The following is a 26,124-nucleotide window of genomic DNA, read 5'->3' on the forward strand; positions in this document are numbered from 1 at the left end:
ACCCCCCTGTAAATATTAACACACTCCCAGAGACCCCCCCCCTGTAAATATTAACACACTCCCGGAGACCCCCCTGTAAATATTAACACACTCCCGGAGACCCCCCCCTGTAAATATTAACACACTCCCGGAGACCCCCCTGTAAATATTAACACACTCCCGGAGACCCCCCTGTAAATATTAACACACTCCCGGAGACACCCCTGTAAATATTAACACACTCCCGGAGACGCCCCTGTAAATATTAACACACTCCCAGAGACCCCCCTGTAAATATTAACACACTCCCAGAGACCCCCCCCGTAAATATTAACACACTCCCGGAGACCGCCCCCTGTAAATATTAACGCACTCCCAGAGACCCCCCTGAAAAAATATTAACACACTCCCGGAGACCCCCCTGTAAATATTAACACACTCCCGGAGACCCCCCTGTAAATATTAACACACTCCCGGAGACCCCCCCTGTAAATATTAACACACTCCCGGAGACCCCCCTGTAAATATTAACACACTCCCCGAGACCCCCCTGTAATTATTAACACACTCCCAGAGACCCCCCCTGTAAATATTAACACACTACCGGAGACCCCCCTGTAATTATTAACACACTCCCGGAGGTTCTCCCCCTGTAAATATTAACACACTCCCGGAGACCCCCCCTGTAAATATTAACACACTCCCGGAGATCCCCCTGTAAATATTAACACACTCCCGGAGACCCTCCCTCTAAATATTAACACACTCCCGGAGACCCCACCCTGTAAATATTAACACACTCCCAGAGACCCCCCTGTAAATATTAACACACTCCCGGAGACCCCCCTGTAAATATTAACACACTCCCGGAGACCCCCCTGTAAATATTAACACACTCCCGGAGACCCCCCTGTAACTATTAACACACTCCCGGAGACCCCCCTGTAAATATTAACACACTCCCGGAGACCCTCCCTCTAAATATTAACACACTCCCGGAGACCCCACCCTGTAAATATTAACGCACTCCCAGAGACCCCCCTGTAATTATTAACACACTCCCGGAGATTCTCCCCCTGTAAATATTAGTCCAAGTGTCTGCTGCCCCCTTTGCCCTTCAAGGTGGGTTTGGAAGGTGCTGTTGAAGGAGCCTTGGTGAGTCGCTGCAGTGCATCTTGTAGATGGTACACACGGCTGCCTCTGTGCGTCGGTGGTGGAGGGAGTGAGTGTTGAAGGTGGGGGTTAGCGTGTCGATCGAGCGGGGGCTGCTTTGTCCTGGATGGTGTCGAGCTTCTCAAGTGTTGTTGGGAGCCGCACTCATCCAGGCAAGTGGAGAGTATTCCAGCACACTCCTGACTTGTGTCCTTGTCGATGGTGGACAGGCTTTGGGAGGAGTCAGGAGGTGAGGCAATGCAGCGTGTGAGCTGACTTTCACTGATGGATAATTTACTGAGCTCATTAGAGGCCTCGGGGGCGAGAGAGAGAGAGTGTGTAAGTGATTCTGTGGAGACGCCCTGTCTGGGGAGGGACCGGGACTGACTTTCACAAACAATTCTGGGCAAATGCTGACCTCCCCCTCTCTTTCGAAACTGTCGGCGCCACAGTTGACAAATCCCTCCCCCTCCCCCGTTCCATTTCGCAAGCCGGTTTGCGAAATGCAGGAACTGGCAGAGGCCATTCAGCCCCTCAATTTGCTGCTGCCATCTCGACTAGCACCTGGAAACAAGGAGATTCATTCCTGTAGCATTGCTTACCACCTGAGGACCATGTCAAACCATCCACTGCAATGAAGCACTCTCGCACTCTCACTGGAGCGCACTCACACTGGAGCGCACTCACACTGGAGCGCACTCTCACTGGAGCGCACTCACACTGGAGCGCACTCACACTGGAGCGCACTCTCACTGGAGCGCACTCACACTGGAGCGCACTCACACTGGAGCGCACTCACACTGGAGCGCACTCTCACTGGAGCGCACTCACACTGGAGCGCACTCACACTGGAGCGCACTCACACTGGAGCGCACTCACACTGGAGCGCACTCTCACTGGAGCGCACTCACACTGGAGCGCACTCACACTGGAGCGCACTCTCACTGGAGCGCACTCTCACTGGAGCGCACTCACACTGGAGCGCACTCACACTGGAGCGCACTCTCACTGGAGCGCACTCTCACTGGAGCGCACTCTCACTGGAGCGCACTCACACTGGAGCGCACTCTCACTGGAGCGCACTCACACTGGAGCGCACTCTCACTGGAGCGCACTCTCACTGGAGCGCACTCACACTGGAGCGCACTCTCACTGGAGCGCACTCACACTGGAGCGCACTCTCACTGGAGCGCACTCTCACTGGAGCGCACTCTCACTGGAGCGCACTCTCACTGGCCCGATAGGTAACACGGCAGGCGTTTTGTACAAGCCTCTCTATCTCGTGCTTCTTTTCACTCGCTCTCTCTTTCTCCCTCTATTTCCATCTCTTTATCTCTCTGTCTCCCCTTCTCCGTGTATCTCTATATCTTCCCCCCGTCAAATCTCTCTCCACGTATCTCTCTATATTTCTCGATATCTCTCCCCGCTCTGTCTATATATATCTGTATCTTTTTGATTTGATTTATTATTGTCACATGTATTGGCGTACAGTAAAGGTATTGTTTCCTGTGCGCTATGTAGCATAGTGTTTCTCTCACTCTGTCTGATGGTCTTTCCATGTCTCTCTCACTCTCTCTATATCTCGGCACAGTGGTTAGTGCTGCTGCCTCTCAGGGATCCGGCTTCAATTCTGGCCTCAGGGTCAGTGCCTGTGTGGAGTTTGCACTTTCTCTCCATGTCTGCGTGGGTTTCCTCCAGGTGCTCCGGTTTCCTCCCACAGTCCAAAGTTGTGCGTGTTAGGTTGATTGGCTGTGCTAAATTGCCCCTTAGTGTCAGGGGGATTAGCAGGGTAAATATGTGGGGTTACGGGGATAGGGTCTGGGTGGGATTGTGGTCGGTGCAGACTCGATGGACCAAATGGCCTCCTTCTGCACCGTAGGGATTCTATGACCTCTCTCCTCCGCCCCCTCCTCCCCCCCCCCCCCCCCCCCCCCCCCACCCTCCGTCCTAACCCCTAAACTCTCTGCTGGACATATCTCTCTTGTGGAATCACAGCCCACCCACAGTACCAGACGGAGGGGCGATGGAGACCCCCAGCCCACCCTGCTGACTTCTTAGCCTCTCCTATCTCAGGAGAACCCTGCTGTCTCGCGAGGGGATCTACCTCAATGCTGAGGTGGGGGTGCATTGCGAGGGGGAGAGTGCAGGAAGGGTGTGGGAGGGCAGTGCAGAGGGTAGTGCGGTGGGCGTTGCAGGGGGACTGAACTGTGGCCTGAGGGATCCCACAGGCCCGGAAGCCAAGAGAGAAACCAGAATGCACTGACTGAGTAGAAGCGTGAAAACTTTATTCCAAACATTCTCCATGGATAGAAATACAAGATTCCATACAGTTCGAACGCCAATTACAACAAATATTGAGGTGATTTATACCCGGAACATAGAGATTACAATCATTTCGACATCAACGCGAGTCGGAAAGACGTGCTGGTGAGGGTGCATTGACCCGAACAGGCACCAGAGTGTGGCAACTAAGGGATTTTCATACTAACTTCATTGCAATGTTAATGTAAGCCTACTTATGACATTAATAATAAAAACTTAAACTTAGGAAATTCTACGGTGCAGAAATGTCCATCATCGCTGCACCAGCCTTATAAAGAGGGAGGAAAATGCCTATTTTAATTCTCATTTCCAGTTTGCTGGTCCCTGGGGTAACAGCCCTTTAGACACAGACACATAAATCTGCCTCAGCCGCCAACTTAGGCCGTGAGCTCCAGACTCCCTCCACCCTCTGGGTGAAAAACACTTTTACTCCCATGAGGAACAGGAGGAGGCCATTCGGCCCCTCGAGTCTGCTCCACCATTTAATAAGATCATTTCCGATCCAACACTCACAGGGTCCACCTTCTCCCCGTGATCCTTGATCCCCGACTGATTATAAACCCGATGAATCCCAGCCCTGGAAATGTCCGAGGACTTGTCAGCTTCCCGGGGTAAAGAATTCCAAAGATTCCCCGCTCTCTCAGTAATTCTTCCTCCAATCCGTCTTAAATAACACCCCCGCCCCCCCCCCCCCACCCCCCGCCCCCCCACTCACCCCCGCCTATTCTGTGACTGTTTCCCCTGAGTGGAAACATCCTCTGAACATTTCCCCTGTCGAACCCCCCCTGAGAATCTGACATGTTACAATCATATCACCTCTCATTCTTCTGAACTCCAAGGAGAGCAGACTCGATCTGTTTAATCTTTCCTCATACCGCGAACTCTCCTTACCGGGGATCATCCCAGTAAACCTCCTCTGTGCTTTCTCCAATGATAATATATCCTTCCTTAAATAGGGGACCAAAACTGTACACAGTATTTGAAATGTGGCCTCACTAGTACCTTAGCTGCAGAAACACCTCTTTACTTTTATACTCCAGCCCCCTGGGAAATAAAAGCCAGCTTTCCATTGGTCTTCTCGATTACCTTCTGCAACTGTGTGCTAGCTTTCTACGCTACGTTTCATGAACAAGAATCCTGCCCTCGATCTGGACGTTCCCTTGAGCGCGACACTCGAGCAACCTTGCCCCTGGGGGTCCTCGGCACCCGGTGAGCGATGAGGACCCTTGGACGCTCTGCTTCTGAGACCCCCCTCCAAGTGGTTGCTATCCCAAAACCCAGTGTCAGATAGGGGGAAAGCAGTGATGTTTCACACATCTCTTCACCTGGTCTTGTATGATTGTTCACTGGGTATTTTTTTAATGCATCAACTCTCTGACAGAGCATCTTACCCAGGCCCACCTCCCCCGCCCCCCCCCGCCCTTCCATCCGTCTGTCCTATCCCATAACCTCACGCATTTATTCGAAAAACCCCAGGGGAACTTTTTCATTGATAAACAAAAGTCCATGAGTTCTATCCTAAGGAAACACTACGTGGCTAAAATGAGTAATTATCCTGCTCTCCCAGCATCTGAGCTGTATTTCCTCCAGAAATACCAACTGCCTGTAGGAGAAAGCTAAACTTTAAAACAGTCCCCTTAAACATCAAAATATTTATATCCCTCTCAATTACCATCATCAAAAGATGAACGGCAGAGTTGGTGAGGTAAAGTCGCCATAGTCCCAGATGGCGGTGATTTAACATGAACATCACCACTTTGGGCGAGGGTTAAGGTTGAGAAGGCAAGGCCTTTGTGAGGAAGCTCAGCAGTACGGGAATCGAACCCACGCTGTTGGCGTTGCTCTGCATCACTAACCGGCCGTCCAGCCAACTGAACTAAATGGACTCGGATTGGCTCGAGCTATTCCTGTCTCACTTAGCCGCCTTTCCTCTGAACCCTGAACCCCGAACTCTGAACCTCGAACTCTGAACCCCGGTTTATGAGCGGGATCCATAACGTTCTCCGTTAAAAATTAAGGTCTGGTTAATCCCACAAGGCCCGAAACGGCCAATGAGGTTCCTGCATCAAAAATAAACATGCAGAACTCTGACAGGTAACCAGCCGATATGCGTTAAATTACATAAACATGTACCATTAAAATTGCATCAGAATATTCAGTATTACACAAAAAATACAAGGTTAAAAACAAGATGCACATTATTCACCCTCGGAGCATTCGCTGCTTCGAGGTAGACACTCTGACCAGAATTTCACGTTATCTTGGGGCGTGAACGCGCTTTGGGAGGGAGATCGCGGGGAAAGGACTCGGGCGCTCGGGTGGGGGGGGGCGTTTCGTGGGCTGGAGTCGGAGGTTCACCCTCTGATGATCGATCGGGCGACTAATGGCAGAGGGCAGGGAGGGGGCCAATGGAACACAATCCTGCACGGGGCCCCTCGTCTGCATTCACGGTGGATGGGAGCATCTGATTGGCCGGTGGACTTTTTAACCTTTAACCCCCTGATTGGAGAGGAGGGGACAAAATGTCTGAGACTGAAATAAAATAGAATAGAAAGGGGAGATTGGTGTCTGTAAACGTTCCTCTCCCCATCGCCATTTACTGATTTAATTTTGGATGGATCTGCGGCTTGTTAAGACATCTCCGCAGAGTTAGTTCCCCCCAACTCCAACCTCCTGAGGGAGCGCCGGCCCCACGCCCTCCATTTTCTCAGCACCCGCCTCTCTTCCTGCCCTCCCCGGGCAGTGCCCGACTTGCCCGTGTGCGTTTCACACGCATGGGCCGAATGTGGCAGAGCGCGCGCCCAAAAGGACGTAAAGTTCAGGCCATTGAGTGGTTACAATATTTTCCATACACATTTATTCCATAAATATATTCACTGCCTGATTCCAGCTCTGTTGCGATCCAGGGAGTTGGCGTGAATTGTCAGTGGAATTTGCGGGAAGATTTATTTCACGAAGGCTGGCTCACAGAGGCAAGGAGAACTCTGGAGGCTCCGTTAAATCCAAGCACCTTCACCTCTTCCGAGGCTGATGGACAGAGGACCATAATCTTCCCCCACTCCCATCCCATTACCTCGACACCGGACATGGCGTGAGACCGAAGCAGTCCGTGTCCAAATGCAGCAAGACCTGGACAATATCCAGGCTTGGGCTGACAAGAGGAGAGTAACATTCACACCACACAAGTGCCAGGCAATGACTATCTCCAACAAGAGAGGATCTAACCATCCCCCCCCTTGACATTCAATGGCATTACCATCGCTGAATCCTCAGCCAGAAGTGCCGAGTGGATGATCCATCTCAGATGCCAGTCTCCAGCCAATTTGATTCACTCCACGTGAGATCAAGGAACAGTTGGAGGCACTGGATACTGCAAAGGCAATGGGCTCTGATAACATTCCAGCAATAGTACTGAAGACTTGTGCTCCAGAACTTGCCGCTCCCCGAGCCCAGCTCTTCCAGTACAGTTACAACACAGGCATCTACCCAACAATGTGGAAAATTGCCCAGGTATGTCCTGTACACAAAAAGCAGGACAAATCCAACCCGGCCAATTACTACCCAGTCTACTCTCGATCATCAGTAAAGTGATGGAAGGGGTCATAAACAGTGCTGTCAAACAGCCCCTGCTCAGTGACGCCCAGTTTGGGTTTCATAGGATCATTAAATCTCTGCAGTGCAGAAGGAGGCCATTCAGCCTATGGAGCCGGCACCGACAACAATCCCACCCAGGCCCTATCCCCGTAACCCCATTGCTAATCCCCCTGACACTAAGGGTCAATTGAGCATGGCCAATCCACCTAACCTACACATCTTTGTACTGTGGGAGGAAACCCACGCAGACACGGGGAGAATGTGCAGACTCCGCACAGACAGTGACCCGAGCTGGGAATTTAACCTGGGTCCCTGGTGCTGTGAGACAGCAACGCTAACCACTGTGTCACCGTGCTGCCCAGGGTCACTCAGCTCCTGACCTCATTACAGTCTTGGTTCAAATATGGACAGAAGAGCTGAATTCCAGAGGTGAGGTGAGAGTGACTGCCCTTGACATCAAGGCTGCATTCAACTGAGTGTGACATCAAGGAGCCCCAGCAAAACTGGAGTCGATGGGTGTCGGAAAGTGGTGGGGTGGGGGGTGGGGGGGGAGAAAATACTCTCTTCAGGTTGGAGTCATACCTGGCACAGGAAGATCCCACAAATAAATAATACCCAGGAAAGTAGTGGCACTGAACGCCTGTAGGTTGGGAGAGGGGGGAGGAAACAGGTTGTCCACGTTGTGGTAAAATATTATTCAGAAATATTGTTTGAAGGAATCACGGCAGGTTGGTCCAATCGACTCCTTCCGTGCCTCCCGCAACGGGAAACTCTGCAAAGAAAATAAAACGATCACTTTAGCCGCCTGGTACCTCCTGAACTTGAATGTGGCTCAAAAAGGAAAAAAGACATGCCCTGTCAAAGTTTCTCATTTGGACTCATCAGACCAGATGCAAGAATATCAAATTTCTGAGGGGCGAGGCCAATTTCTACCTCAGGTCATAGAGTTTTCCTGCAGAGAGAGAGGCCCTTTGGCACCTATCTATTCTAATCGCATTTTCCAGCACTTGCTCCGTAGCCGTGTTTGCGATGGTGTTTCATATGCTCCTCTAAACACTTAATTGTTGTGAGAGTTCCCACCTCTACCACCCTTTCACGCAGCGAGTTCCAGATTCCCACCAATCTCTGGGTGAAAACGTTTTTCTTCAAATCCCTTCTAAATCTCCTGCCCCCTTACCTTAAAGGTATATCCCCTGGTTATTGACCCCTCCACTAAGGGGAAAAGTTCCTTCCTATCTCTTCTCTCTATGTTCCTCATAATTGTGTACACCTCGATCAGGTCCCCCCTCAGCCTTCTCTGCTCTATTGAAAACACCCCCAGTCTAACCAGCCTCTCTTCATAGCTGAAACGCTCCAGCCCAGGCAACATCCTGGTGAATCTCCTCTGCAACCTCTCCAGTGTGACCACATCCTTCCTATAGTGTGGTGACCAGAACTGTATACAGTGCTCTAGCTGTGGCCTAACCAGCATTTTATACACTCCATCATAACCTCCCCACTCTTACATTCTATACCACAGTTAGTAAAGGTAAATGTGTCATATGCCCTCAACCACCTTATCGACCTGTCCTACTGCCTTCAGGGATCCATGGACACACGCCCCAAGCTCCCTCTGGTCCTCTCTCCTAACATCCTACCATTCAGTGTGACTTGTTAGTCTTCCCAAAATACATCACCTCACACTTTTTGGGATTAAATTCCATTGGCCACTGTTCTGGCCATGTGACCAGCCTGTCTGTACCATCCTGTCATCTAAAACATTCCTCCTCACGATTTATCACACCACCAATTTTCATGTCATCTGCGAACTTACTGATCATACCCCATACTCCCATTGAGATCGTTAATGTACACGACAAACAGCAAGGGACCCAGCACCAATCCCCGCGGAACGCCACTGGACACAGGCTTCCAGTTACAAAACACACCTTCGACCATCTCCCTCTGCCAATCAGCCAGTTTGGATCCAATTTGCCAATTTTCCCTGGTTCCCATGGGCTCTGACCTTCTTGATCAGTCTCCCATGTGGGACCTTGTCAAAAATCCTTCCCGAAGTCCATATACACTGCATCCACTGCATCACCCTCACCTCCTCGAAAAATCCAAACAAATTTGTTTGACACTATCTCCCTTTGACAAAGGTGAGAAGGTCGATTGGCAAGTGAGCTCTGATTGGTTCAGGAGTTGCCAGGGAGGAGGATAGTTCCTTGGGGCATTCCCCACGGCAACGCCCTGGCCAATTGGATTTGCCAACCTGTTCACATGCAATGGAAAATATTGCCCCTTTGAAATTTGACACTCTTGCATTTGTCCTGATGAGTGCTTCTCTTTTTCCCCCTGTCCATGACTATCATGACATCACTTCCTTAATTCCACATGGTTTGCCGTTTGTTCAATGTTCTTTCCTGTTCTCCGAGTCAAGTTTTGGGTGTGGAGGGGGGAGGGTAGATGCTGACCTTTCACCCTCTGGAACAAGGTTCGGATACTTACCTTTGAAACTCTGGTGACCTTTATTAACGCACGGGGGCCTTTTCTCAAAAATTAAAACCACGTTGTGAAAATGTTGCGTCTCTAAACACAAATTTGATTGAGTTTTTTGAAGGGGTAACCAAGAAGGTAGATGAGGGCAGTGCAGTTGATGTTGTCAACATGGACTTTAGCAAGGCCTTTGACAAGGTACCGCATGGTAGGTTGTTGCATAAGTTTAAATCTCATGGGATCCAGGGTGAGGTAGCTAAATGGATACAAAATTGGCTTGATGACAGAAGCCAGAGGGTGGTTGTAGGGGGTTGTTTTTCAAATGGAGACCTGTGACCAGCGGTGTGCCTCAGGGATCAGTGCTGGGTCCATTGTTATGTGTCACTTATATTAAAGATTTGGATGAGAATATAGGAGGCATGGTTAGTAAGTTTGCAGATGACACCAAGATTGGTGGCATAATGGACAGTGAAGAAGGTTATCTCGGATTGCAATGGGATCTTGATCAATTGGGCCAGTGGGCTGACGAATAATTTAGATAAATGCAAGGTGATGCATTTTGGTCGTTCGAACCAGGGCAGGACTTACTCAGTTAATAGTCGGACATTGGGGAGAGTCATAAAACAAAGAGATCTAGGTGTACATGTTCATAGCTCCTTGAAAGTGGAGTCACAGGTGGACAGAATGGTGAAGAAGGCATTCGGCATGCTTGGTTTCATTGGTCAGAACATTGAATACAGGAGTTGGGACGTCTTGTTGAAGTTGTACAAGACATTGGTAAGGCCACACTTGGAATACTGTGTACAGTTCTGGTCACTCTATTATAGGAAGGATATTAAACTAGAAAGAGTGCAGAAAAGGTTTACTAGGATGCTACCGGGACTTGATTTATAAGGAGAGGCTGGGTAGACTGGGACTTCTTTCTCTGGAGTGTAGGAGGCTGAGGGGTGATCTTAGAGAGGTCTATAAAATAATGAGGGGCACAGATCAGCTAGATAGTCAATATCTTTTCCCAAAGTTTGGGGAGTCTAAAACTAGAGGGCATAAGTTTAAGGTGAGAGGGGAGAGATACAAAAGGGTCCAGAGAGGCAATTTTTTCACACAGAGGGTGGTGAGTGTCTGGACAAGCTGCCAGGGGTAGTAGTAGAGGCAGGTACAATTTTGTCTTTTGAAAAGTTTTTAGACAGTTACGTGGGTAAGATGGGTATAGAGGGATATGGGCCAAATGCAGGCAATTGGGACTAGCTTAGGAGTTTTTTTAAAAAAGGGCAGCATGGACAAGTTGGGCCAAAGAGCCTGTTTCCATGCTGTAAACCTCTATGACTAAACAAAACTCTTGGCAAAGCTTTGCAGTTAGGGTCAATAATTTAACTTGAAGAAAGACGGCAAGGTGTAAAGTATAGATCCGTTAGCCTAACATCAGCCATTCGGAAATGTTGGGATCCATTAGTGTGGAGGGAATGGCAGGAAATTAAATAAATCACAATTAGGCAGAGTCACCAGGGTTTTGTGAAATTCTTTCACCATTGATTAGAGTTCTTTGAGGATGTATTGAGCAGGTTGGAAATGAAGGGGAACTTGTAGATGTGGTGTACTTGGATTTCCAAAACACATTCGATAGGGTGCCATCTAAAAACGTGAGGCCGTTAGACTATAAGACAGTAGGAGCAGAAGCAGGCCATTCGGCCCATCAGGTCTGCTTCATTGTTCAGTGAGGTCATGACTGATCTGAGGCGATAATCCTCAACTCCCGCTTTCCCGCCTTATCCCCGTAACCCCTCGATCCCTTTACTGATTAAAAATCTGTCTATCTCAGCCTTGATCATATGGGGTGGCGCAGTGGCACAGTGGTCAGCACTGCTGCGTCACGGCGTCAGGGACCCGGGTTCAATTCCCGGCTTGGGTCACTGCCTGTGTGGAGTCTGTATGTTCTCCCCATGTCTACGTGGGTTTCCTCCGGGTGCTCAGGTTTCCTCCCACAGTCCAAAAGACGTGCTGGTTAGGTGCAATGGCCATGCTAAATTCTCCCTCAGTGTACCCGAACAGGCGCCAGAGTGTGACGACTAGGGCATTTTCACAGTAACTTCATTGCAGTGTTAATATTTCACTTTTTAACCATGAGACATAAGAGCAGAAATAGGCCATTCGGTCCATCGATTCTGCTCCGCCATTCAATGAGGTCATGACTGATCTGATGTGCTACTCCTCAACTCCCGCTTTCCTGTACTATCCCCGTAACCCCTCGATTCCCTTACTAATTAAAAATATGTCCATCTCAGCCTCGAACATACTTAACGGCCCAGCCTCTCCAGCCCTCTGCGGGAAAGAATTCCACGGATTCACCTCCTCAGAGAAGAAATTCCTCCCCATCTCTGTCTCCAATGGGTGACCCCCTTACTCAGATTCTGCCCCCTGGTCCCAGACTCTCCCACAAGGGGAAACAACCTCTCAGCATCGATCCTGCCAACCACACCCCCCCCGCCACCTCAGAGAATCTGATAAGTCTCAATAAGGTCGCCTCTCATTCTTCTAAACTCCAATGAGTACAGGCCCAATCGACTCAACCTCTCCCCAAAGGAAAATCCCTCCCTACCCGGGATCGACTGAGTGAACCTTCTCTGGACTGCCTCCAATGCCGGGATATCTTTCCTTAGATAAGGGGACCAGCACAGTGCGCAGTATTCCAGGTGTGGTCTAACTAGCGTCTCGGATAGTTTGAGCAGGACTTCCCTATTTTTGTATAGCGTAGGCGATGGCCTAATGGTATTATCGCTAGATTATTAATCCAGAAACCCAGCTCATCATCTGGGACCCGGGTTCAAATCCCGCCACGGCAGGTGGTGGAGTTTGAATTCACTAAAAGATATCTGGAATTAAGAATCCACTGATGACCATAAAACTATCGTCGATTGTCGGAAAAACCCATCTGGTTCCCTTTAGGGAAGGAAATCTGTCGTCCTTACCCGGTCCGGCCTATATGTGACTCCAAAGCCACAGCAATGTGGTTGACTCTCAACTGCCCTCCAAGGGCAACAAATGCTGGCCACCCAGTGACGTCCTTGTTCCACGAATGAATAAAATAAATTCCATTCCCTTTGGAATAAAGGGCAACAGTGACCTATGACCTGCTGAACTTGCATGCGGGCCTTTTGGGATTGATGAAAGAGGTTCGAGTTCATTGTTTTGGGGACAGTGTGTTAACATGGACAGTGGATTGGGAACAGGGAGATGGGATCAATGGATCATTTTCAGGTTGGCTAACAGGAACGAGTGGAGTGCCAATTTGAACAATTCATAACTTGGCGAAAGGAACTGACCTCATTTGAACCAAATGTCCTGACCATATCAAGGTAATTGGGAAAGCAAACTGTGAGGAGAATACTGAGACTCTCAAAAAGGGGGGTAGAGAGGTGAAGTGAGTGGGCAGAAAACAGGCAGATGGGATATAATGTGGGAAAATGGAAGGATGTCCACTTTGGCAGGAAGAACAGAAAAGGAGATTATTGTTTAAACAGAGAGAAATGGTAGGTCGCTGCGGTAGAGGGATCTGGGCATCCCGGTACATCAATCACAAAAAGGTTAGTATCCAGATGCAGCAAGTGGTTAGGAAGGCAAATGGCCTTTATTGCAAAGGGGGGATAAAAGTTGGGAAGTCTCGCTCCAACTGTCCGGGGCATTGGTGTTTCAGCAGCTGGAGTACCGCGCAGAGTTTCGGTTTCCTTACTGAGGGAGGGATAGACTCGCATTGGAGGCAGTTCAAAGAAGGTTCACTGGGCCGATTCCTGGGGTGAAGTGGGTTTGTCTAACGGGGAAAGCTTTGAGCAGATTGGGGTCTGTAACCCACTGGGAGTTTAGAATGAGAGGGGATCTTATTGAAAGGTATCAGATCCCGGGGCGGGGCGATAGGACGGATGCTGAGAGGACATTTCCCTCCCTCATATATGGGGGGAAATCTAGCCTGGGGGGCGGCGGGGGGAGGGGGGGGGCAGCAGAGTTTCAGAATGAGGGGCTCTCTCCAATTGAAGATGGAGAGGAGGAGGCATTTATTTTCTCAGAGGGGGGTCAGTGTGTGGAATCCTCCCCCCGGAGAGCAGTAGGGGCTGCGGCTCATTGAATATATTCAAGACCAAGTTAGAGAGGCTTCTGATCCACAAGGGGGTCGAGGGTCATGGGGGGAGAGGGGACAGAGAGGAGAGGGGAGAGTTGAGACCACAATCAGATCAGCCATTGAACGGGGCAGCATCATTGAGGGGCTGAAGGCCTACTCCTGCTCCAATTTTGATATTTCTAAGCAGAGTGGGAGAGACAAACCTTTCAGTTTTCGTATCGAATCAAATCTGGTAGGGAGGATTGAGACACAGACGAAGATACAGTCCCACTTTCAGTGCCCTCAATCGCCGTGAGATTTCTCTTTTCCGCGGAAAGTTGAGGTGTTTCCTTACTGAAGAGAAGAAACATAAATTTGATGTTAACATGAACAGCTCCCCCTCCCCATTTCACACCCCCCCCCCCCCCCCCCACTCCCCCCACCTCACCCCCGGTGCCAGTACTGAGGGAGTGCTGCACTGTCGGAGGTAGATGTATACACTCTCGGACCTTGGTTGGATGAGGCTTGCTTGTACCCGGAGTGAAACCCATTGCTCCCAACACCCTCAGTCCCGCACACTCGCCACCCGAGTGCCAGTGATGGGAAGCTTTATTATGGAGCCCAGGCTGCCCACACCCAGTGACAGTCCCTCATGATCCACAGTCCTGAACTATCTCAGAGAAAGAAGTTTAACAACACCAGGTTAAAGTCCAACAGGTTTATTTGGTAGCAAAAGCCACACAAGCTTTCGGAGCTCTAAGCCCCTTCTTCAGGTGAGTGGGAATTCTGTTCACAAACAGAGCTTATAAAGGCACAGACTCAATTTACATGAATAATGGTTGGAATGCGAATACTTACAACTAATCCAGTCTTTAAGAAACAAAACAATGTGAGTGGAGAGAGCATCAAGACAGGCTAAAAAGATGTGTATTGTCTCCAGACAAGACAGCCAGTGAAACTCTGCAGGTCCACGCAACTGTGGGAGTTACAAATAGTGTGACATGAACCCAATATCCCGGTTGAGGCCGTCCTCGTGTGTGCGGAACTTGGCTATCAGTTTCTGCTCAGCGACTCTGCGCTGTCGTGTGTCGCGAAGGCCGCCTTGGAGAACGCTTACCCGAATATCAGAGGCCGAATGCCCGTGACTGCTGAAGTGCTCCCCAACAGGAAGAGAACAGTCTTGCCTGGTGATTGTTGAGCGGTGTTCATTCATCCGTTGTCGCAGCGTCTGCATGGTTTCCCCAATGTACCATGCCCCGGGACATCCTTTCTTGCAGCGTATCAGGTAGACAACGTTGGCCGAATTGCAAGAGTATGTACCGTGTACCTGGTGGATGGTGTTCTCACGTGAGATGATGGCATCTCACTGGCTGTCTTGTCTGGAGACAATACACATCTTTTTAGCCTATCTTGATGCTCTCTCCACTCACATTGTTTTGTTTCTTAAAGACTTGATTAGTTGTAAGTATTCACATTCCAACCATTATTCATGTAAATTGAGGTTGTGTCTTTATAAGCTCTGTTTGTGAACAGAATTCCCACTCACCTGAAGAAGGGGCTTAGAGCTCCGAAAGCTTGTGTGGCTTTTGCTACCAAATAAACCTGTTGGACTTTAACCTGGTGTTGTTAAACTTCTTACTGTGTTTACCCCAGTCCAACGCCGGCATCTCCACATCATGACTACTATCTCAGAGAGTCAGAGGCCACCTTACCTCTTGAACCTTTTCCAAGTTACGAAACATATGACACCAATGCAGGCCGCAGCGATCAACGTTATTACAATATAGACCACTGCTGAAAACAAAACAAGACACATGGTGAGATATTCATCCTCTGTGATCTCTCATAAGAAGTCTATTTATTTATAGAACAAAGAACAAAGAACAATACAGCACAGGAACAGGCCCTTCGGCCCTCCAAGCCCGCGCCGCTCCCCGGTCCAGGATTGAATCCTGAATCCAGGATCCCCGCCCAATTTTCCAGCCTATCTACATACCAATATCCTATCCACCGAGCTGTCCCTCACAGCTACGATGCTTTGTTCATTACAACCTATTAACTCACCCCCACCCCCCCATTCCAGACCATGTGATCTCCAGGGAGAGGCGAAAACCCAGAGTGAAAAACCCCAGGGCCAATATGGGGAAAAAAAATCTGGGAAATTCCTCTCCGACCCCCTGAGGCGATCGAAACGAGTCCAGGAGATCACAATGGCCCTGATCGGAAAATGCTTCCCAACCCTAGTCATTTCCACTTCCACGAACACCATATGAATTCCCTGCCCCCGAGACAGGTTCCCAACTATCCGCAGTCTCGCTCTGTACTGGCACCAGCAAGATGATCATAGAATGAAGCCTTGAAACGAGAAACAAGGAACAATTAGCCCGCGCCGCTCCCTGGTCCAAACTAGACCACTCTTTTGTATCCCTCCATTCCCACTCCGTTCATATAGCTGTCTAGATAAGTCTTAAACGTTCCCAGTGTGTCCGCCTCCACCACTTTGCCCGGCAACACATTCCAGGCCCCCACGACCCTCTGTGTGAAATATGTCCTTCTGATATCTGTGTTAAACCTCCCCCCCTTCACCTTGAACCTATGACCCCTCGTGAACGTCACCACCGACCCGGGGAAAAGCATCCCACCGTTCACCCTATCTACGCCTTTCATAATTTTATACACCTCTATTAAGTCTCCCCTCATCCTCCGTCTTTCCAAGGAGAACAACCCCAGTTTCCCCAATCTCTCCTCATAACCAAGCCCCTCCATACCAGGCAACATCCTGGTAAACCTCCTCTGTACTCTCTCCAAAGCCTCCACGTCCTTCTGGTAGTGTGGCGACCAGAACTGGACGCAGTATTCCAAATGCGGCCGAACCAACGTTCTATACATCTGCAACATCAGACCCCAACTTTTATACTCTATGCCCCGTCCTATAAAGGCAAGCATGCCATATGCCTTCTTCACCACCTTCTCCACCTGTGACGTCACCTTCAAAGATCTGTGGACTTGCACACCCAGGTCCCTCTGCGTCTCTACACCCTTTATGGTTCTTCCATTTATCGTGTAGCTCCTCCCTACATTATTCCCACCAAAATGCATCACTTCGCATTTATCAGGATTGAACTCCATCTGCCATTTCCTTGCCCAAATTTCCAGCCTATCTATATCCTTCTGTAGCCTCTGACAATGTTCCTCACTATCTGCAAGTCCTGCCAGTTTTGTGTCGTCCGCAAACTTACTGATCACCCCAGTTACTCCTTCTTCCAGATCATTTATATAAATCACAAACAGCAGATATAGGCTTATATTAACACTGCAATGAAGTTACTGTGAAAATCCCCTAGTCGCCACACTCTGGCACCTGTTCGGGGACACTGAGGGATAATTTAGCACGGCCAATGCACCTAACCAGCACGTCTATCAGACTGTGGAAGGGAACTGGAGCACTCAGAGGAAACCCACGCAAAGAACATGTAAACTCTGCACAGACAGTCAGCTAAGCTGGGAATCGAACCCGGGTCCCTAGTGCTGTGAGGCAGCAGTGCTAACCACTGTACCGTCCCCCCAGTTGAAATCATAAGACCATCAGAAATAGGAACAGGAGGAGGCCATTTTGCCCCTCAAGCCTACTCCGCCATTCAATACCATGGCTGATCCGACATGCTTTTTTATTTTAGTCATTCGTGGGACATGGGCGTCGCTGGCTAACCAGCATGTATTGCCCATCCCTAGTTGCCCTTGGAGGGCAGTTGAGAGTCAACCACATTGCTGTGGCTCTGGAGTCACATATAGGCCAGACCAGGTAAGGTTGGCAAATTTCCTTCCCTGAAAGACATTAGTGAACCAGACGGGTTTTTCTGACAATGGTTTCATGGTCAACACTAGATTATTAATTGCAGATATTTTAAAAATTCAAATGTCACCATCTGGTGTGGCGGGATTCGAACCTGGGACTTACTTGAGAAAGGATATACTGGCACTGGAGGGAGTGCAGAGGAGATTCACTCGGTTCATTCTGGAGTTGAGAAGGTTGGCTTATGAGGAGAGACTGAGTAGACTGGGGCTATACTCATTGGAATTTAGAAGAATGAGGGGAGATCTTATGGAAACATATAAGATTATGAAGGGAATAGATAAGATCGAAGCAGGGAAGTTGTTTCCACTGGCGGGTGAAACTAGAACTAGGGGGCATAGCCTCAAAATAAGGGGAAGCAGATTTAGGACTGAGTTGAGGAGGAACTTCTTCACACAAAGGGTTGTGAATCTGTGGAATTCCCTGCCCAGTGAAGCAGTTGAGGCTACCTCATTGAATGTTTTTAAGGCAAGGATAGATAAATTTTTGAACAGTAAAGGAATTAAGGGTTATGGTGAGCGGGCGGGTAAGTGGAGCTGAGTCCACAAAAAGATCAGCCATGATCTTATTGAATGGCGGAGCAGGCTCGAGGGCCCAGATGGCCTACTCCTGCTCCTAGTTCTGATGGTCTCATGTTCTAATGTCCCCAGAGCATTAACCCTGGGTCTCTGGATTACTAGCCCAGTGACAATATCACCACACCACCGCCTGCCCCTGCGGCAGTCTGAGAGAGAGGGAGGAAGTGAGACTTTGAGGGAGGGAAGATGATGGAGGGCTGGAGGAGGAGGTTACAGAGGAGGAGTGGAGAGATAGAGGGAGAGAGGAGTGAGGGAGAGAGAGAGAAGGAAGAGAAGGGAGAGATGGGAGGGAGAGTGGGTTTGATGGAGGGAGAGGAAGAAAGAGCGAGATAGGAGTTGGGAGGGGAGAGAAAGGGAGAGAAGGAATGAGGGAGATTAAGGGAAGAGGGAGAGATAGAAGGAAAGAGGGATCAATTGGGAGAAGGAGACGGGGAGTGAGTGAGGGAGAGAGAAATAGTGAGGGGCGGGGGTAGACAAACAGAGAGACACGAGGTGGAACAAAGGGAGGGAGGGAGAAAGGAGTGAGCGAATGCTGCGTTCTTCACCACTTCCCACTGAGGATTCGAAATCTGTCCCATTCCCAGGAAAGGTTGCGTTAACACTCGGCCCGAGAGAGAGAGATCAAAACTGGCCAGTAATCCCATCAGAGAGACCCCAAAACACAACATCAGCTGCACAGGCCCTTCAGCCTCTCTGTGTGAGTCCAGACTGACCCTAGCCTGAGGGGAGCTGGGGGACAGGGAAGGTATCTGGGAGAAAGGGAGGGAAAGACAGAGAGAGAAGGGAGTAGAGGAATGGAGGGAGTGTTCGAGGGAGGATGGAGGAAGGATGGAGGGAGGGGGTGTGTATTGGAAGCAGCTCTTACCTGTGGATCTGAGAGGGGTTGTGTTAACTTTCACCCCTAGAGAGAGAGAGAGGAGATCGAAAGCAATTAGTAATCCCATCAGAGAGACCCCAAAACTCACATCATCAACAGGACAGGCCCTTCAGCCCATCTGCCTGAGACGAGACTAACCCCAGGCTGAGGGGAGCTGGGGGACAGGCAGCATGTTTTTAAAGTTTATTTATTAGAGTCACAAGTCAGCTTACATTAACACTGCAATGAAGTTACTGTGAAATTTCCCACGCTCCGGCACCTGTTCGGGTACACTGTGGGAGAATTTAGCATGGCCAATGCACCTAACCAGCACGTCTTTCAGGCTGTGGGTACTTGGGAGAGGGGGAGGGGTATCTCAGAGAGGGCAGGGGGGGAAGGGGGAGGGTCGGGGGTTTATAATGTAGGTTTGAAACGAGCAAATGAAAAAGGAGACTTACCGGTATAAGTGATCCGAATTTCTTCCCGATCATACTTGAGGGAATGGTGTAGGTGAGATAGGAGATTTAAAAAATCATTTAGTTAATAATTTCTTCATCTTGTAAACATATTTAAACAATTAAACTGATATAAAGAGTCAGAGAGAGAGAGAGCTGGGAGAGAGCTGGGAGAGAGCTGGGAGAGAGCTGGGAGAGAGCTGGGAGAAAGCTGGGAGAAAGCTGGGAGAAAGCTGGGAGAGAGCTGGGAGAGAGACACACTGGCACTTACAGTATGACAGATAGAAACAATCACAGGACATCCTTCAACGCGAAAAACATTATCAGTTGGATGATCAAGGATTGGTGGAATAAAGCCTTCCCTTTTAGAATAAATCACCAAATCCTGGAACGGAGACAGAGAATCTCAAACAACGATCACAGCATCAGCTCGGAAACAAGAGGAACAAGCTTCCATCGAACTGAAATAAACCGATCAACTTTCCCGTATCCTCAATCCCCCTCCCTCAATCCCCACCCTCTCCCCGTCTCCCCCAATCCCCACCCTCTCCCCGTCTCCCCCAATCCCCACCCTCTCCCCGTCTCCCTCAATCCCCACCCTCTCCCCGTCTCCCTCAAATTCCCACCCTCTCCCCGTCTCCCTCAAATTCCCACCCTCTCCCTGTCTCCCTCAATCCCCACCCTCTCCCTCAATCCCCACCCTCTCCCCGTCTCCCTCAATCCCCGCCCTCTCCCCGTCTCCCTCAATCCCCACCCTCTCCCCGTCTCCCTCAAATTCCCACCTCCCCACTTCCTTCCCCCAATCCTGTACACTGTCCACAACGCTCCAGATGTGGTCTCACCAAAACCCTGTACAACTGAAGCATAACCTCCCTGCTTCTGTAATCAATTCCTCTCACAATAACTAGCATGCTCTCAGATATCCTGCTTTCTTGCCCTAGCTGTACACTAGCCTCTTGTTATTCATGCACTAGGACGTCCAGATCCCTCTGCACCATCGATACTCACGCCAATTAACAGCGATGTCTCATTGCAGGGCTGTCTGATCCACGTTGTGTGTATCTCGAGCTTGTTTCTGTTTCCCTCCTTACAGGGGTAGGTTCCATTCATCACTTGGACATTCCCTGTGGAGCGTAAATCTTTTACCATCATTATCCTTGACCTTCCAAACCCTACTTCCTATCTCTGAGGGGGCTGACCCTCTCGTGGGGTGTTGGAGAACCAAGGAGCGGGGGGGGGGCTAGAACAGGCCATATGTGGGTGGGCCGAATGGCCACGGTAGGCACGACAGAGAACACGACCGATCGGAAGAATGAGGGACTTCCTCCGTTAACTCCCTCTCTTCACCCAACCCACTGAAGGAAACCTCCGTGGTTTGAAACGGCGGAGCGAGATTCTCAATTAACAAGGCGAGGGGGGTAAAGGCGAGGGCTGAAAGGGTGTCGTTGCGGGGGGTACGGTAGGATTGAGTTAGATCAGCCATAATCTGATGGAATGGCATTGGGTTAGGCGTGAGAGGCTGAATGGACTCGTCCTGTTCTTAATTCGACCACAGATATTTTGAGCTAAACTGCCCAGACGATGCCCACCTCCCCTCAACTCTGTTTCCGTTTGCCCCCTTGCTCCCCCCATCCAGAAGGAATCTGAGGAGTTCTGGTCACCTCATTATAGGAAGGATGTGATAGCACGAGAAGGGGTACAGAGGAGATTCACCAGGATGTTGTCTGGGCTGGAGAATTTCAGCGAGAAGGAGGGAGGTTTGGATTGTTTTCTCCAGAGCAGGGAAGGCTGAGGGGGGACATGATTGAGGTGTATAAGATTCTGAGGGGTGTGGACAGGGTGAGGAGGGAGCAGCTGTTCCCCTTGGTTGAGGGGTCAATCACGAGGGGGCATTGTAAGTAGCCTCAAGACGCCAGGTTAAAGTCCAACAGGTTTATTTGGTAGCAATAAAGCTGTTGGACTTTAACCTGGTGTTGTGAGACTACTTACTGTGTCGACCCCAGTCCAGCGCCGGCATCTCCACATCAACGTAAGGGGCAGGAGATTCAGAGGGGATCTGATAAAGGATTATTTCTCTCAGAGGGAGGTGGGAATCTGGAATGCACTGCCTGGGAAGGTAGTGGAAGCTGGAAACCTCACAACCTTTAAAAAAAATATTCGGATGAGCACTTGACGGTGGCACAGTGGTTAGCCCACTGCTGCCTCACTGCGCCAGGGACCCGGGTTCAATTCCCAGCTTAGATCACTGTCTGCGCGGAACCTGTACATTCTCCCCGTGTTTGTGTGGGTCCAGTTTCCCCCCACAATCTGAAAGACGTGCTGGTGAGGTGCATTGGCCGTGCTAAATACTCCCTCAGTGAACCCGAACAGGCGTCGGAGTGTGGGGATTTCCACAGTAGCTTAATTGCAGTGTTAATGTAACCCGACTTGTGACACTGATAAATAAACTTAAAAGAAATATCATAATATTCAAGGATATGGGACATTCTGCACTTCTTTCCTTCTCTATGAACGGTATGCTTTGTATAGCGCGCAAGAAACAATATTTTTCACTGTATACTAATACGTGTGACAATAATAAATCAAATCAAGTGCAGGAAAATGGGATGAGCGGGCCTTTAGTGGTAGTTATTGTTGGTACAGACTCGGTGCGCCGAAGGGCCTATGCTATCCCACTCTATGGGTGGGACTTCACAGCCTCACTCATCCCGAAACTGTAAAATCTCCGAGGTGACGGGATATTTCCATTGTCCGGCCCTCGCCCGCTCTGATTCCGGGTCCAGCAGGAGGGTTAAATTCTGACCGGTGACTCTGTTAACTCCTGCACCGGTGATGCCAGCTTCCAAATATTCTCCCAATGCTCTCAGTCTGTACCCCCACTGCAGGCAGGGAGAGACCTGGAACTGAGCGGGAGCTCAACAGGAGGCAACTTCAGCCGCGTTTTTCAATAGTCACTCGGATAGGGCGGCACAGTGGCACAGTGGTTAGCACTGCTGCCTCACAGCGCCAGGGACCCGGGTTCAATTCCGGCTTCGGGTGACTGCCTGTCTGGAGTTTGCACATTCTCCCCGTGTCTGCGTGGGTTTTCTCCGGGTGCTCCGGTTTCCTCCCACAGTCCAAAGGTGTGCAGGTTAGGTTGATTGGCCATGCTAAAATTGATCCTAGTGTCAGGGAGATTAGCAGGGTAAATATGTGGGGTTACGGGGATAGGGTGGGATTGTGGCTAGTGCAGTCTCGATGGGCTGAATGGCCTCCTTCTGCACTGTAGGGATCCTATCCTATATTCTATAAGTCCAGACATGTTCCTGGATGCTCTGAATGGATCTTCCCAAAGGCTGACCTGGAATAGCTCTGCCCAGCAGGGCGGCGGACAGTGAGTTTACTTGGCACTTTCCCAAATAAAGAAGGAACAAGGGGTGGCACAGTGGTTAGCACTGCTGCCCCTCAGCGCCAGGTACCCGGGTTTGATTCCAGGTCTCGGGTCACTCTCTGTGTGAAGTCTGCACGTCCTCCCCGTGTCTGCGTGGGTTTCCTCCGGGTGCTCCGGTTTCCTCCCACAGATGTGCGGGTTAGGTGGATTGGCCAGGCTAAATTGCCCCTTAGTGTCAGGGGGACAAGCTAGGGTAAATACATGGGGTTATGGGGTAGGGCCTGGGTGGGATTGTGATCGGTGCAGACTTGATGGGCCGAACGGCCTTGTTCAGCGCTGTAGGGATTCTAGCATTAGCCACGGTAAATGTGTGGGGTTATGAGGATAGAGCAGGAGAGAGGGCCTGGATAAGATACTCTGTCCAGGAGTCAGTGCAAACCCAATGGGCCGAATAGCCTCCTTTCGCACTGTAGGGATTCTGTGATTCGGTTGAATACTCGGAGGGAAGGAATATTCGAGAGGGGGGGGGGGATTGGATGGCTCGGGAGGGGGGCCAGGCACAGGCCCCGGGTGGGGGGGCCTGGGAGGCACAAATTGGGGAGACTCCCAGAATCTGTCGCTCCCCAACATCGACAACAAGCAGCGATGGAGAGAGAGCTTGCGGGGGCGGGGATGCGGGGAACCCCCCTCCAAAACCGCAGCGACAGCCCACAGCCCCCTCCCCGCCGGCTGGGGCTGTCCCCGAGCCGCCCCCACAGCGCTGCGGCCTAGTGTCAGCGGGATGGTGCAGCAGAATTGAAGCGCCTTCCTCACCTCGAGTCCCGCTGAGGGAGACACGCCAACACCTCCATTAACCCCCGCTCCATCCCGCACTCCCGCACATGCGTGTTTCTGCTTCCCGACTGAGTGACGTTTCCGGCAGCGCCCATCTCCATGGCAATGAGGCAATGGAATCTAATCGAGGGGTTTGGGGTGGTTTATATATAGAATAACAGATACCCGGGAGTGAGTTACAGACTGGAATCTAATCGAGGGGTTCAGGGTGGTTTATATATAGAATAACAGATACCCGGGAGTGAGTTACAGACTGGAATCTAATCGAGGGGTTTGGGGTGGTTTATATATAGAATAACAGATACCCGGGAGTGAGTTACAGACTGGAATCTAATCGAGGGGTTCAGGGTGGTTTATATAGAGAATAACAGATACCTGGGAGTGAGGTACAGACTGGAATCTAATCGAGGGGTTCGGGGTGGTTTATATATAGAATAACAGATACCCGGGAGTGAGTTACAGACTGGAATCTAATCGAGGGGTTTGGGGTGGTTTATATATAGAATAACAGATACCTGGGAGTGAGTTACAGACTGTAATCTAATCGAGGGGTTCAGTGTGGTTTATATAGAGAATAACAGATACCCGCGAGTGAGTTACAGACTGTAATCTAATCGAGGGGTTCGGGATGGTTTATATAGAGAATAACAGATACCTGGGAGTGAGGTACAGACTGGAATCTTTGCGAGGGTTTTGGGATGGTTTAAATATAGACTAACAGATACCTGGGAGTGAGTTACAGACTGGAATCTAATCGAGGATTTCCGGGTGGTTTATACACAGAATAACAGATACCCGGGAGTGAGTTACAGACTGGAATCTAATCGAGGGGTTCGGGATGGTTTATATATAGAATAACAGATACCTGGGAGTGAGATATAGACTGGAATCTAATCGAGGGGTTCGGGGTGGTTTATATATAGAATAACAGATATCCGGGAGTGAGTTACAGACTGGAATCTAATCGAGGGGTTCGGGGTGGTTTATATATAGAATAACAGATACCCGGGAGTGAGTTACAGACTGGAATATATTCGAGGGGTTCGGGATGGTTTATACACAGAATAACAGATACTCGGGAGTGAGTTACAGACTGGAATCTTTTCGAGGGTTTTGGGATGGTTTAAATATAGACTAACAGATACCTGGGAGTGAGTTACAGACTGGAATCTACTCGAGGGGATCAGGATGGTTTATATATAGAATAACAGATACCCGGGAGTGAGTTACAGATTGGAATCTAATCGAGGGGTTCAGGGTGGTTTATATATAGAATAACAGATACCCGGGAGTGAGTGACAGACCGGAATCTAATCGAGGGATTCAGGGTGGTTTATATATAGAATAACAGATACCCGGGAGTGAGTTACAGATTGGAATCTAATCGAGGGGATCAGGATGGTTTATATATAGAATAACAGATATCCGGGAGTGAGTTACAGACTGGAATCTAATCGAGGGATTCAGGGTGGTTTATATATAGAATAACAGATACCCGGGAGTGAGTTACAGATTGGAATCTAATCGAGGGATTCAGGGTGGTTTATATATAGAATAATAGATACCCGGGAGTGAGTTACAGATTGGAATCTAATCGAGGGGATCAGGATGGTTTATATATAGAATAACAGATACCCGGGAGTGAGTTACAGACTGGAATCTAATCGAGGGATTCAGGGTGGTTTATATATAGAATAACAGATACCTGGGAGTGAGTTACAGACTGTAATCTAATCGAGGGGTTCAGTGTGGTTTATATAGAGAATAAGAGATACCCGGGAGTGAGTTACAGACTGTAATCTAATCGAGGGGTTCGGGATGGTTTATATAGAGAATAACAGATACCTGGGAGTGAGGTACAGACTGGAATCTTTTCGAGGGTTTTGGGATGGTTAAAATATAGACTAACAGATACCTGGGAGTGAGTTACAGACTGGAATCTAATCGAGGGGTTCGGGGTGGTTTATGTATCGAATAACAGATACCCAGGAGTGAGTTACAGACTGGAATCTCATCAAGGGTTTCCGGGTGGTTTATACACAGAATAACAGATACCCGGGAGTGAGTTACAGACTGGAATCTAATCGAGGGGTTCGGGATGGTTTATATATAGAATAACAGATACCCGGGAGTGAGTTACAGACTGGAATATATTCGAGGGGTTCGGGATGGTTTATACACAGAATAACAGATACTCGGGAGTGAGTTACAGACTGGAATCTTTTCGAGGGTTTTGGGATGGTTTAAATATAGACTAACAGATACCTGGGAGTGAGTTACAGACTGGAATCTACTCGAGGGGATCAGGATGGTTTATATATAGAATAACAGATACCCGGGAGTGAGTTACAGATTGGAATCTAATCGAGGGGTTCAGGGTGGTTTATATATAGAATAACAGATACCCGGGAGTGAGTGACAGACCGGAATCTAATCGAGGGATTCAGGGTGGTTTATATATAGAATAACAGATACCCGGGAGTGAGTTACAGATTGGAATCTAATCGAGGGATTCAGGATGGTTTATATATAGAATAACAGATATCCGGGAGTGAGTTACAGACTG

The 26,124-nt window shown here is 49.5% G+C and overlaps 1 protein-coding gene across 1 annotated transcript in view; it reads right to left on the minus strand.

Annotated features, from left to right (window-relative positions):
• Nucleotides 1-3,395: 3,395 nt before the first annotated feature.
• LOC144488443 (uncharacterized) overlaps nt 3,396-26,124 on the minus strand; it is a 72,162-nt gene continuing 49,433 nt past the window's right edge. The window contains exons 2-8 of the mRNA XM_078206514.1: nt 20,363-20,478; nt 19,626-19,739; nt 19,358-19,391; nt 18,909-18,944; nt 15,325-15,406; nt 13,837-13,966; nt 3,396-7,819 (exon numbers count right to left, since the gene is read on the minus strand). Of these exons, the coding sequence (XP_078062640.1) occupies nt 13,840-13,966; nt 15,325-15,406; nt 18,909-18,944; nt 19,358-19,391; nt 19,626-19,739; nt 20,363-20,478 (509 nt within the window). The 3' untranslated portion in view covers nt 3,396-7,819; nt 13,837-13,839. The remainder of the gene's footprint in view (nt 7,820-13,836; nt 13,967-15,324; nt 15,407-18,908; nt 18,945-19,357; nt 19,392-19,625; nt 19,740-20,362; nt 20,479-26,124) is intronic.

This window comes from Mustelus asterias, unplaced genomic scaffold, assembly GCF_964213995.1.
Source record: "Mustelus asterias unplaced genomic scaffold, sMusAst1.hap1.1 HAP1_SCAFFOLD_1571, whole genome shotgun sequence".
Classification (NCBI taxonomy): Eukaryota; Metazoa; Chordata; class Chondrichthyes; order Carcharhiniformes; family Triakidae; genus Mustelus; species Mustelus asterias.